This window comes from Limulus polyphemus, unplaced genomic scaffold (assembly GCF_000517525.1).
Source record: "Limulus polyphemus unplaced genomic scaffold, Limulus_polyphemus-2.1.2 Scaffold5686, whole genome shotgun sequence".
Taxonomy (NCBI): domain Eukaryota; kingdom Metazoa; phylum Arthropoda; class Merostomata; order Xiphosura; family Limulidae; genus Limulus; species Limulus polyphemus.
The window spans coordinates 26,150-39,067 of record NW_013671296.1 but is presented as its reverse complement, the minus strand read 5'-3'; the positions used below and the strand labels follow the sequence as shown (position 1 = coordinate 39,067).

Sequence of the window (12,918 nt, the reverse complement as noted above, 5' to 3'; positions counted from 1 at the left end):
TTTCACCCTCACTCATTGTGACATATTCAGTCTATTTAACTTCAAAACACATGAGCTGAAAAGTTTCTTTAGACATATAATTAATGTTTAAGTAACTTTACTTTTAACATTTAGTTAATAAGCTCTGTAGTAAATCATAACAACACTTACCATTTTTCACACATCTTTGAGGACTGAACCTTCTTGGGCACATGTAGACGACAATAATAAGTATAATATATACAATATTGTCCACACACACACACACACACACACAATTCTTATAATATTTTTGTTTGTTGTAAGTTTGCTTTGACAGTCCTTCTTGGTGATTTTCTTATGTTGAGATTACATGGAGGCAGTCCTAACCGATCAAAATATTCTATATGATCACATAGTTGATCACTGGCAAACACACCTCCATTCTTCTTTCGCTTATACCAGTCTTGTGAAAAGATCGAATACATTTCTAAAGTGTTCATAGCTTCTTTCAAACAATGTTCCATACTACACCTGCTGTTTTGTTTTCACGAGTCAACAATACATCTAATTTAACATACATATTATCCAATACTTGAATAAGGCTACTTCATTTCGTTACAAATAAATATAATAAATGAATGACTTACTGTTTATTCATTATGTGACGGTCAATCCCACTATTCGTTGGTAAAAGAGTAGCCCAAGAGTTGGCGGTGGGTGGTGATGACTAGCTGCCTTCCCACTGCTAAATTAGGGACGGCTAGCGCAGATAGCCCTCGTGTAGCTTTGCGCGAAATTCCAAAACAAACAAATTCAATGTTTTATGAAATTTTTATAGAAAATGAATAACGCCCCCACGGCTGAAAGGGTGAGCATGTTTGGTGGGACGGGGATTCGAATTAATTGAAACTATAAAAACAAAGACTTCAAACTATTAACATTGCACGTGAAAGTTCTACTAGTGAGTAGAATATGCATATAAATATCATTTTTCTTTTAAAACAATAATTACTCAACATTCATTTCACAGATCGATTTCCCAAAAGGCATTTTCCATTTTATAAAACAACAACAACAGTAACGCATCTACGACTTGAATTTAATTTGTTTGATATTTTCTACACTTTACAGCAACGCCATTTGAGATTTAATATGTGGCTGGGATTGGATATAAAATTAAAGTGGTACTTCTTGTTAGGTTCTTATCCTCTTGTGAGAGGGAAAAGGGGGGATACAGTTTTACCTTCCCACCCGTACAGTTGGCTTCCTTTATTTCCCAATTCTTTGTAAACTATTATTTGATAGAGTTTAATCAACATGTTATTTTATCTGCATTTCAAATTACGGACGTTTTAGAGATAATACGTTATTAAAAATGTAAACTTGAACTGCATCATTTCTTATGTTAACCTAGAGAAAAAAAAAGTAAAACAAAAAGGACAATAACAAGAAAAGGAAATGAATTAAACAGTTCGGGATGCCACGTGTTTGAAATGTCAATATTTTTTGAACTCACCACTGTCTCTAATAGGCTGTAGTTCACTCAACACCGAAACAGGCAACATACAAAGTAGTGAACCCGCCCACACTACTAAAATCATCCGATTGGCGTGGGACAAGGTCTGCCATTCTCGTGACTTTAGAGGGTGACAAATGGCATAATAGCGTTCTACTGACATGGCCACCAACGTCCAAGCACTGACGCTAACAGAAACAGCTGAAAGGAAGAGAAAATAAGCGTATTAGACATTAAAATACTGGAAAAAATACTTTAAAACAATTGTCTGTACAGCTGAATAGTACGAAATGTGATAGTAAGTCGAGCTGAGTGAGAATATCGTTGTAACACTTGTTTCTTAAAATAAGTGTGTGTGTGAGGGGGGGAGCAATTGAGAAAGTGATTCATTGTTAAATACTAATGAGGACGTGGTTACAAGAGTTGAAGTGAAGGGAAGTATCTCAGAAAGAGATTCATTGTTAACCACTAATGAGGACGTGGTTGCAAGAGTTGAAGTGAAGGGAAGTATCCCAGAAAGTGATTCATTGTTAACATTGAATCTCTTTCTGGGATACTTCCCTCCACTACAACTCTTGTAACCACGTCCTCATTAGTGGTTAACAATGAATCTCTTTCTGGGATGCTTCCCTCCACTTCAACTCTTATAACCACGTCCTCATTAGTGGTTAACAATGAATCTCTTTCTGGGATACTTCCCTTCACTTCAACTCTTGTAACCACGTCCTCATTAGTGGTTAACCACTAATGGGGATGTAGTTATAAGAGTTGAAGTGGAGGGAAGCATCCCAGAAAGAGATTCATGGTTAACCACTAATGAGGACGTGGTTGCAAGGGTTGTAGTGGAGGGAAGTATCCCAGAAAGAGATTCATGGTTAACCACTAATGAGGACGTGGTTACAAGAGTTGAAGTGGAGGGAAGCATCCCAGAAAGAGATTCAATGCTAACCACTAATGAGGATGTAGTTATAAGAGTTGAAGTAGGGGAAACATCTGAGAAAGAGTGATCATTATTTAATTAGTTTCACATTTTACTAGGTGTTGAGGTAAACAAAAAAAATGAAATTTTGTTTCCTAATTTTCAGAAAGTCAATGTTGAAGTAATGAGACCAGATTTGTCATAATTTAATTTATTATGATTTAAAAAATGATGTGGGACAGGTCTTACTAAAAATAAAGGAAAAGCTGACATACAGGATGGAAGATTTAAAGAAATTTGTTTGATTTAGAGTAAAGCCACGTTGAAATGGAGATCAATTTCTTAAAAGATGCTTACTTCAAGGTTTTTGATAAAGACAAGAGAAGCATCCGATTGACAAAGGAATACTAAATTGGATATTTCTAGCTGTATCGACAGTGTTGAGGTACTACACAATAACATGGATCACTTGGATAGTTGGACAAATATTTGGCAAGTTACATTTCACTATACTAGGGGTAATATGGTGCATCTGGGTTGTAATGATTTGGATCAAATGTTTAATTTAGATGAAAACCCAATCAGTATCGTGATTGAAGAAAAGAATCTTGGTATAATGGTGGAGCTATGTTACTCGTATCAAAGGCAATAGGAATTTATGTTGTATTTATAGACGTATTAATAACAGGGCAAAAAAAGGTAGTTTATTAGCTCTATACATATCAATAGTTAGGCTTAACTTAGAATATTATGCAAGTTAACAACAGGGCAAAAAAGGTAATTAATTAGCTCTATACATATCATTAGTTAGGCTTAACTTAGAATATTATGCAAGTTAATAACAGGGCAAAAAAGGTAATTTATTAGCTCTATACATATCAATAGTTAGGCTTAACTTAGAATATTATGCAAGTTAATCTCCTTATCTAAGAAAGAATATTAACTTATTAGAAACGATTCAGAGGAGGGATATTATGATGATTTCGCGGATGTAATAGTTATCTTATGAGGATAAGTTAAAATCTCTTGATTTGTTTTTCTTGAGAAAAGGGCAATAATTGATCTTATTGAAGTCTATAGGATTATCTGGAAGACAAATAGGATACAGTTCTGTGATCGTTTTGTTTTGAAGGACAAAATGGTATGAGTTTAAGATTAGGAAAAGACCGGCTGAGTTCCAGTTAAGACATTTAGTTTTCTAAGATCGTGATTGACTAATGGAACGAATCACCGTCAGTAACAATAGATGGTGACAAGTAGTTTACTTTTCTGAAAAATAGTGTGGGTTTAAGTTTATTCCCAAGGGTGGTTGCGTAGTTACAGCTTTGAGGGACCAAATAATCCGTTTTATCCTTATGTTAAGTCATTCTAATAAAATTTGAAACCTGTTTATCCATCGTTAATTTTTTATTAAAACAGCGACCCTGGTGTTGAAATGCTGAAGTTATAAGTTTCAGTGCAAAAATCCAATATATATACATTTTGTTTTTTTCACTTTTCACGGTTTCATTTAATGCAAATTTCACACTTTTCACACAAATGTGTGGAATGTTCTGAATCATCAATTATTTTTAGAGGGAAGTAAAAAAAACAACAAAATCATAACTGTAGTTTGCACTTACTGTTAATTGACGGATACTTAGGACGTAGTACTTGGATAGTAATTTGTATCTTAGGATTAAAACGTTTCACACCACGAGTTCTTTACTTGCAGTAGACAGTGGCTTAGCTAGGAAACTAGTTGAAGTGGATAGCTTACAATAGTATCACGTAATAAGTGCGCCATTTCTGGACGTTTTGTTGCAAAAACAAACAACGCTGTTTCCTTGTTCTCTCAATTTTGAAAAGTTGTTTGAAAATGTTTTTGTCTTGGATTTGTTTTTTTCCCCAAATCTGTAAGTGGGTTTAAGTGGTCAGTAGCATGTCATAATAAAACTACTTGCTGCCCCTGCCCCTTATTGACTGCTCCCCAAGCAACGTATATAAGATTGATGTTTAGATGTTTAGCCCGAAACAATTATCTACAAAGTATGGAAAACAATGACTGCCCATCTATCGGGTATATCTGTCCACAGCATTGGTGAGTTGTGTGGAAAGCGTACACTGCTGTATTTAAATGAGAGACCATCATTCAATCTCCTGCGCAAAATGCGTCCATGATGAAATACTGTAAAAATTCCAAACTAAAAGCCCTTACTTATTTAAAAGCCTTCTAAATCGCGTGTTTTCGTTTAAAAGAAAAATTGAAAGATTGGAAGTAAGAAAGTCAGAACTGATAACACTCCTGTATATGAAAACATAATAGCTTTATATAATGATGAAGTAAGGCATAGATTACTTAACTACAAGACAGTTGTAAATCTGAAAACAGCTTTATTGCAGATCTTGAAGATATTACTGGATTTAAAGTTGAATCTTCCACTGTGAGAAACACGAAGCTTCAAGAAGGTTAAAAGGGTTCATTGTAGCAAGGGTTCACTGTAGCTAGAAACTCTTTGTTTCGAAAAGGCAACAAACTTTGCTCAGAAAGAACAATATGGTGTACGGGTATTTGTTTAAATCCAAAAGAATCCAATACTCCATCAATAGAGTAGAAACTGCCGGATCTATACCATACTTGAATGTTATCTTTACCATGATTCCACAGATCCCAGACCTCAACATTGTTAATTGTATGTGCAACAGAGGGAGGATGAGAGACTATTTTTATCAAAAGAAATAATAAAAATAAAGCAGCAGAAATAAAAAAAAACTTTCTTTCAAGACGCCTGGAATTTAACTTCTACTGAGTCTCTCGAAAATTTTGAAGATAACGTTCCTCACTGAGTAAATATAGTCAAGAAATAAACTCTAACTCTGCTTTATAAGCGTTTGTTTCGTCTTCAGACGAAATAACTACACAAAACGGAATTAAGTATTGTTACTTATCTGCTCGTTTGTTAATTTCCGGTATAAATTCTCTCCGAGGAACTTCAGTGATACAAGTCATTTCTTAATTAAAACTAGTTTATTCTTCCTCGATACAACTTTGTAATACACAGAATTCCCAATCAGTACGTTAAACTTAACTACTTTTATAACACACGCTATAAATCCAAGTGATTCATACACTTTACTTATAAAAGTTTCGTATAAAATCAGTACACGTTTAGAAACGTATAACTTAGACAATCTTTGTATGCGAAGCTAATAAGAATTAAAACGGGATTGTTAAATATTTCGCTTCGGCACGTGCTATCAGGCGGTTATATATATTTATTTGTTCTTAACGTTCGTCAGGCATTATCTGTTTGCGTTTAAATGGATATTTGAAGATCTGTAGTTAATCTTTGCTCCAGGGTGAGCTTTCACAATGAAATAAATCAATTTTAGCCTCCTCTATCACAAAGACCAATTTTTTTATTTTTTTAGGAAAAACACGTTGCTTCTTCAATCGCCATTAGTAGGTTTGACGTATAAAAGTGAAAGTCTGGTGTTGAGAGTAAATGTTATAGGGGGCGCTAGTTTGTGCTGGCTTCCGAGTGTTCGAGAAAAGCGGGGTATTCCTTTAGTCTACTAAGATATTTAATAAAGTGCTGTTACTTGTAGAAAATAAACATCTCTTCATTTAAACGGAATAGGCCCCCGGCCTGGCCAGGTGGTTAGGGGCGCTCGACTCACAATCTGCGGGTCGCGAGTTCGAATCCCCGTCCCACCAAACATGCTCGCCCTTTCAGCCGTGGGGGCGTTATAATGTGACGGTCAATCCCACTATTCGTTGGTAAAAGAGTAGCCCAAGTGTTGGCGGTGGGTGGTGATGACTAGCTGCCTTCCCTCTAGTCTTACACTGCTAAATTAGGGACGGCTAGCGCAGATAGCCCTCGTGTAGCTTTGCGCGAAATTCAAAAACGAACGAATAAACGGAATAAAACCAGATTAAAAAACGGTTTTCTTTTATCCTAGGTATAAAGCTAAATTAAACAATCTAAAAATCAATACCATCTTACGCTATTACCCTGCGTTTTTATATATAACAAACTTAAGTTAGAAACAGCTGGTAAATTTTACACCTGTCTTATTTGAATATCAAAAGAAAGGTATATTGACGAATTCGGCAAAGGTTAGTTTTATGACACCTTTCCATAACAAACCAATGGTTAAGCTTTAAGCTTCAGTGCTTGTAACGGTAACACTTGGTGCACGATCCTTGCGATGGGAACAGCGCACGACAGCCCATTGTACAATTTTGCGTATAAAACAAACACAACATCATCTAACTGCAAATGGCGGCTGTAAAAATGAACAGTCAAAACTACGTTTCTCAGTCAAAATGATCCCCAGTGGCACAGCGATGTGTCTGCGAACTTTCAACGCTAGAAAACGGGTTTCGATACCTGTGGTGGGCAGAGCACAAATAGCCCATTGTGTAGCTTTGTGCTTAATTACAAACAAAACGAAAAAATGTGGATAAAGCTTATAACTCTAAAAACCGGGTTTCGATACCCGTGATGGGCATAGCACAGATAGTCCATTATGTAGCTCTGTGCCATTACGAACCATCAGTTCTAATAATTGTGATAGGTCACATGACACTCATATGAGATTAAACTGAATGTTTCATACAATTTCATTATTACGTTAACTGTTTGTTTGTTTTGAATTTCGCGCAAAGCTACACGAGGGCTATCTGCGCTAGCCGTCCCTAAGTTAGCAGTGTAAGACTAGAGGGAAGGCAGCTAGTCATCACCACCCACCGCCAACTCTTGGGCTACTCTTTTACCAAAGAATAGTGGGATTGGTCGTCATATTATAACGCTTCCACGGCTGAAAGGGCGAGCATGTTTGGTGTGACGGGGATTCGAACCCGCGACCCTCAGATTACGAGTCTAGCGCCCCCTAACCACCTGACCATGCCGGGCCTACGTTAACTGACTCATTAATATTTATTAGCAAATGTACAGTGCCTTGCAAAATTATTCTCCTGCACCAATACTGTAAAAGTATTGTTATTATTATTATTTGCAATTTCAAAACAAAAACAAAAGTTTCTTACGTTTAGCTTTTCGGCGTATTTTAAGTTAGCGGGTCCGGAACTTGAATCCGATGGTTTATGGTTCGCGTCTGGTTGCCACGAAAATGCGCGCCACACTTTTTATGCACTAAAATGACGGATATTTAACTCTCACCACTCGTTTAGAGAAAAGTGACTTAAGAGTTGGCGGTGAGTGTTTGCTTACTATCTCCCTTTCCTCTAGTCTATCATTTCAAAATTAGGCTAGGCTATGTTCATAATGGTCCTCGTGTAGGTTTGCACAAAAGTCAACATAGTTTCACAGTTTTCATTTTGGTACTGAACACGCATGCGTGACTGATGCTGCCAATAAAAAAAATAATTACTCTCCTTCTTCAAAATTTAAATTTATCGCTTAACAAGGCAAACTTTAATCATTACTACTTGTAATAATTTAACTCATCTTTCTGAGTGATAAACGAAGAACTTTGAAGTTAATTATTTATTACCTTTTGATTTCTATTATCTACAATAATTTCTATTATTATTTCTATTATTGTTTCCCCCCTGAAAGCCAATAAAACTTATTATAGTTTTAATAAGAAACTTCCAGTTGATTCTTTCAAAATTGTATTTTAAAATAATGAAAATACTTATGATAGATTTCTAAATTAGCTAGCTGATAAACAACACTGTCTAATTACTAAACCATTGTTGTGTTTGATTAATAATACAGATAGCTTTATGAGTGTGCAGCCAATAGCTAAACATATAACATATTTGCTGTTCAGCCTTGAAACCTCAGTGATGGTAAACATTTGTTTGTTTCTTTATCGCAAAGCTACAAAATATGCGATCTGCCTTATGTTCACCATGGGAAATCGAACCACGGATTTTAGCGTTATAAGCCTATGAACTTACTACAGACTCACTAGGGGACTGTGGGAAACATGAAAAATGGAACATCGTTAAAAAAAAAGAAGACAATATCCCATCTTTAGACATATGTTTGATTTGTTTTGAATTTCGCGCAAAGCTACACGAGGGCTATCTGCGCTAGCCGTCGCTAATTTAGCAATGGAAGACTAGAGGGAAGGCAGCTAGTCATCACCACCCACCGCCAACTCTTGGGCTACTCTTTTACCAACGAATAGTGGGATTGAAGTTACTAATGTAGTTTTTTCCCGTGATGCTATGGTTGCTAGACCCAGGAAACAAAAAGAATAGGTTACTGGTTCTTCTCAATGATAGTAACATTAATTCACTTATAATAATAAATAAATAGATAACAAATAATGTATTATTAACTCTTACTTATAAATCTGATTTATAAATAACTTAAATAAAAGATACATTTATTATTTAGCTTACACCATAACATGCATTGTTCATGATGATATAAATAGAGCCTTGACCACTACTACGTATGTCGTGTCCCAGCCGGTCTGATGAGCCCTGGTATTGGAGGAAAAGTCTCGTCGGAACTATTATAACAGATTTCAGTTTGGTTTAAGCCCATAAGTTCTTAGAATTGCATATAAAGTTTGTGTTTCTAAACACGGACTTCACCAGCTGCATGACGTGGTTTTGTTTGGAGAGGGAGGGAGTCGAACATCGATCTCTTCCAAAATAGTGGGCATTAGCAGCTACACACCAAATATATTCTATTACTAGCTGGAGTAGCCGTCCCCTGGAGGAAAGTTATGTAAACTCGTGATTAATGAAAGGTCGTGAAAAGTTGCTTCCCTGGCCTGGTATGGCCAGGTGGTTAGGGCACTCGACTCGCAATCTGCAGGTCGCGGGTTCGAATCCCCGTCCCACCAAACATGCTCGCCCTTTCAGCCGTGGGGAGTAGTCAATCCCACTATTCGTTGGTAAAAGAGTAGTCTCAGAATTGGCGGTGGGTGGTGATGACTAGCTGCCTTCCCTCTAGTCTTCCATTGCTAAATTAGTTTGTTTGTTTGAAGTTAATCACAAAGCTACACAATGGGCTATCTGTGCTCTGCCCACCACGGGTATCGAAACCCGGTTTCTAGCGTTGTAAGTCCGCAGACATACCGCTGTGCCACTGGGGGGCTGCTAAATAAGAGGTACGGCTAGCGCAGATAGCCCTCGTGTAGCTTTGCGCGAAATTCAAAAACAAACAAACAAGTTGTTTCCCTTATATGTAATTGTAAAAAAAAAACACGCAAAAACGCCCATAAAAACTACAAAATGCGAAACCACATGTATCACCCCATGGACCCAACAAACCTTCATGTCACATTTGGTGAAGATCCATCAAAAGGGGGCGAAGTAGTGATAAAAACGCCTATAAAAATATGTGATAAACATTGGAAAACCTTCTCCATTTTATGTATAACTAATTATTACTTATTATAAGACAGCCAGAACAATATCTAAACGTTAAATATATATAATAACGAAAAGTAATGTTATCTTACTTAACAAAGTTAGATGTGTAGTTGTAGTTTGTTTATAATGTAACTGAAGATTAACAACATGAAACATAAGTCCGAGGAATTAAGCTATAAACTGTAAGTTATACAGATCACAAAGAAACTGGAAAAACCCAAACACCTATTGTCTATAATCAGGCATCAATAACCCCTTGAAAAACCCAAACACCTATTGTCTATAATCAGGCCTTGGAAAACCCAAACACCTATTGTCTATAATCAGGCATCAATAACCCCTTGGGTCTATAACCGAGCATCAATAACCCCTTGGAAAACCCAAACACCTGTGGTCTAATAACCCCTTGGGTCTATAACCTGGCATCAGTAACCCATTGGAAAACCCAAACACCTGTGGTCTATAACCAGACATCAATAACCCCTTGGAAAACCCAAACACCTGTGGTCTATAACCAGACATCAATAACCCCTTGGAAAACCCAAACACCTATTGTCTATAATCAGGCATTAATAACCCCTTGGGTCTATAATCAGGCATCAATAACCCCTTGGGTCTATAATCAGGCATCAATAACCCCTTGAAAAACCCAAACACCTGTGGTCTATAATCGAGCATAAATAACCCCTTGGGTCTATAACCGGGCATCAATAACCCCTTGAAAACTCAAACCCCTGTTGTCTATAATCGAGCATCAATAACCCCTTGGGTCTATAATCGGGCATCAATTACCCCTTGAAAAACCCAAACACCTGTGGTCTATAACGAGGCATCAATAACTCTTGGAAAACCCAAACACCTATTGTCTATAATCAGGCATCAATAACCCCTTGAAAAACCCAAACACCTGTGGTCTATAACGAGGCATCAACAACTCTTGGAAAACCCAAACAACTGTGGTCTATAACGAGGCATCAATAACCCCTTGGGTCTATAACCGAGCTTCAATAACCCCTTGGAAAACCCAAACACCTGTGGTCTTAATGATTTATTAATTTGCTGGGAAATTGCATAAGTTTGTTTTGTTTGTTTGTAATTAAGCACAAAGCTACACAATGAGCTATTTGTGCTCTGCCCACCACGGGTATCAAAACCCGGATTCTAGCGTTGTAATCCGCAGACATACCGCTGTGACACTGGGGGTTAAATAAGTAAAATAACATAATGGATTTCTATGCAAGCCCTCCCTCCTTCCAATACTTTTTATAATTTTCTGTCATTCATACATATATTGCCAGATGTGACGAGTGATTCCAACGTTCGCTACTTTCACATGTTCTAGAACTGATGTTAAGTTACCCGATTTAAGATTCAAACGTTCGACCTAATGTGTAGAACAAAATCGCCATTTTGAGAACAGATTTCATCAAAAAAGCGTCCTATGTTAACGGGTTTTCTTGATTTAATGGTTGGAATTTCTTTAAATTTCCTCGATTTACGTCTTTGAGAGGCGGATACGCTCACATGTAGAGGTAATAAATAAAGATCATTAAACGGTTAAAAGCTGTTGGTAACGATATTCCAACCCTGTCTCAGGCTTTTATGCATTTTCTGTTACGACCATTTGAAGTGGCTTGATTTTATTAATCTCCTTACAATGCCGTGGCCACTGGTCATCAGTGTCCAGTCTTACCTCAGGTCTTCATTAAGTATTTTCTGTCACGACCACTTGAAATAGCTTGATTCTATTAATCTTCTTACAAAGCCGTGCACACTGGTCATCGGTGTCCAGTCTTATCTCAGGTCTTCCTTAAGTATTTTCTGTCACGACCACTTCAAGTGGATTTATTTTATTAATCTCCTTACAGTGCCGTGGCCACTGGTCATCGGTGTCCGGTCTTACCTCAGGTCTTCATTACATATTTTCTGTCATGACCACTTCAAGTGGATTTATTTTATTAATTCCTTATAATGTTGTGCTCACTGATAATCGGCGTCAAGTTTTACCCCAGGTCTTTATTAGGTATTTTCTGTCACGACTGTCTGAAGTGGATTTTATCAAAATCTGTAAAATGCTGTGTTCACTGGTCACTAGCGTCCACCCTTGTCTCAGGTCATCATTTAAGTCACGACTACTTGAAGTGGACTTAATTGAATTTCTTAAAATGCTGTGCTCACTGGTCATCAATGTCCAGCCTTGCCTCTGGTCTTCATTAAGTATTTTCTGTCACAACTACGTGAAGTGGACTTTATTGAATTCCTTACGACGCATTTTTGAAGAAGTACAAAATCAGAAAAATCAACTTTTTTATCAAAGATTCTTAGATTACTAAGTTATAGTCTTCAGCTTCTTATTTATAAAGTATCTATTACTCTATTTGATACCAAGACAACTAGACGGATTCTCGTCTTTGAAGCAGCCATAACAATCTTGTTTGTTTGTTTGTTTTTAATTAAGCACAAAGCTACACAATGGGCTATCTGTGCTCTGCCCACCACGGGTATCGAAACCCGGATTCTAGCGTTGTAAATCCGCAGACATACCACTGTGCCACTGGGGGGCATCATAACAGTCTGAGAAGCAATCAATATAATATGTAGCTGATTTTACAACTCATTAAATGATACTAATAGTTTTGTAGTTCGCATCATTGAACCATCTTGTTTCGGTTTTGAATTTCCACCATTTTAGAACGGATGTATAATCTAGTCCCCCTGGCGGATGAGAGGTAAGCTTACGGAATTACCTTATTTAAAATTAAAATGTTCGATTCAATTGTCCTCCTGGTGGATGAGAGGTAAGTTTACGGACTAACATTATTTAACATTAGAACGTTCGATCCAATTGTCCCCCTGGTGGATGAGAGGTAAGTTTACGGACTTACTCTATTTAATATTAAAATGTTCGATCCAATTGTCCCTCTGGCGGGATTCGATTTCCTACGGTGGACAAAATAGATAACTCAATGTGGCTTTGCGCTAAAACAAACCAAACCAATGTACAATCTACATATATATGTTATGCTCAGTAGTTTTGACTAGTAGCTGTTTTGGTGGCTAATGAAGCAAACTAATGAAACAAAAACAACCATTTTGAACTTTATAAGCCTTCAGCCTTATCGCTGAGCCAATAGAGGGCTGATTGTTTGTTTGTTTGTTTGTTTTTTAATTTCGCGC

The 12,918-nt window shown here is 37.0% G+C and overlaps 1 protein-coding gene across 1 annotated transcript in view; it reads right to left on the bottom strand.

Annotated features, from left to right (window-relative positions):
• Positions 1-12,918, bottom strand: part of LOC106472871 (cholecystokinin receptor-like) — a 40,139-nt gene that overhangs the window by 6,092 nt on the left and 21,129 nt on the right. The window contains exon 2 of the mRNA XM_022401413.1: positions 1,478-1,678. Coding sequence (XP_022257121.1) covers positions 1,478-1,678 — 201 coding nt within the window. The remainder of the gene's footprint in view (positions 1-1,477; positions 1,679-12,918) is intronic.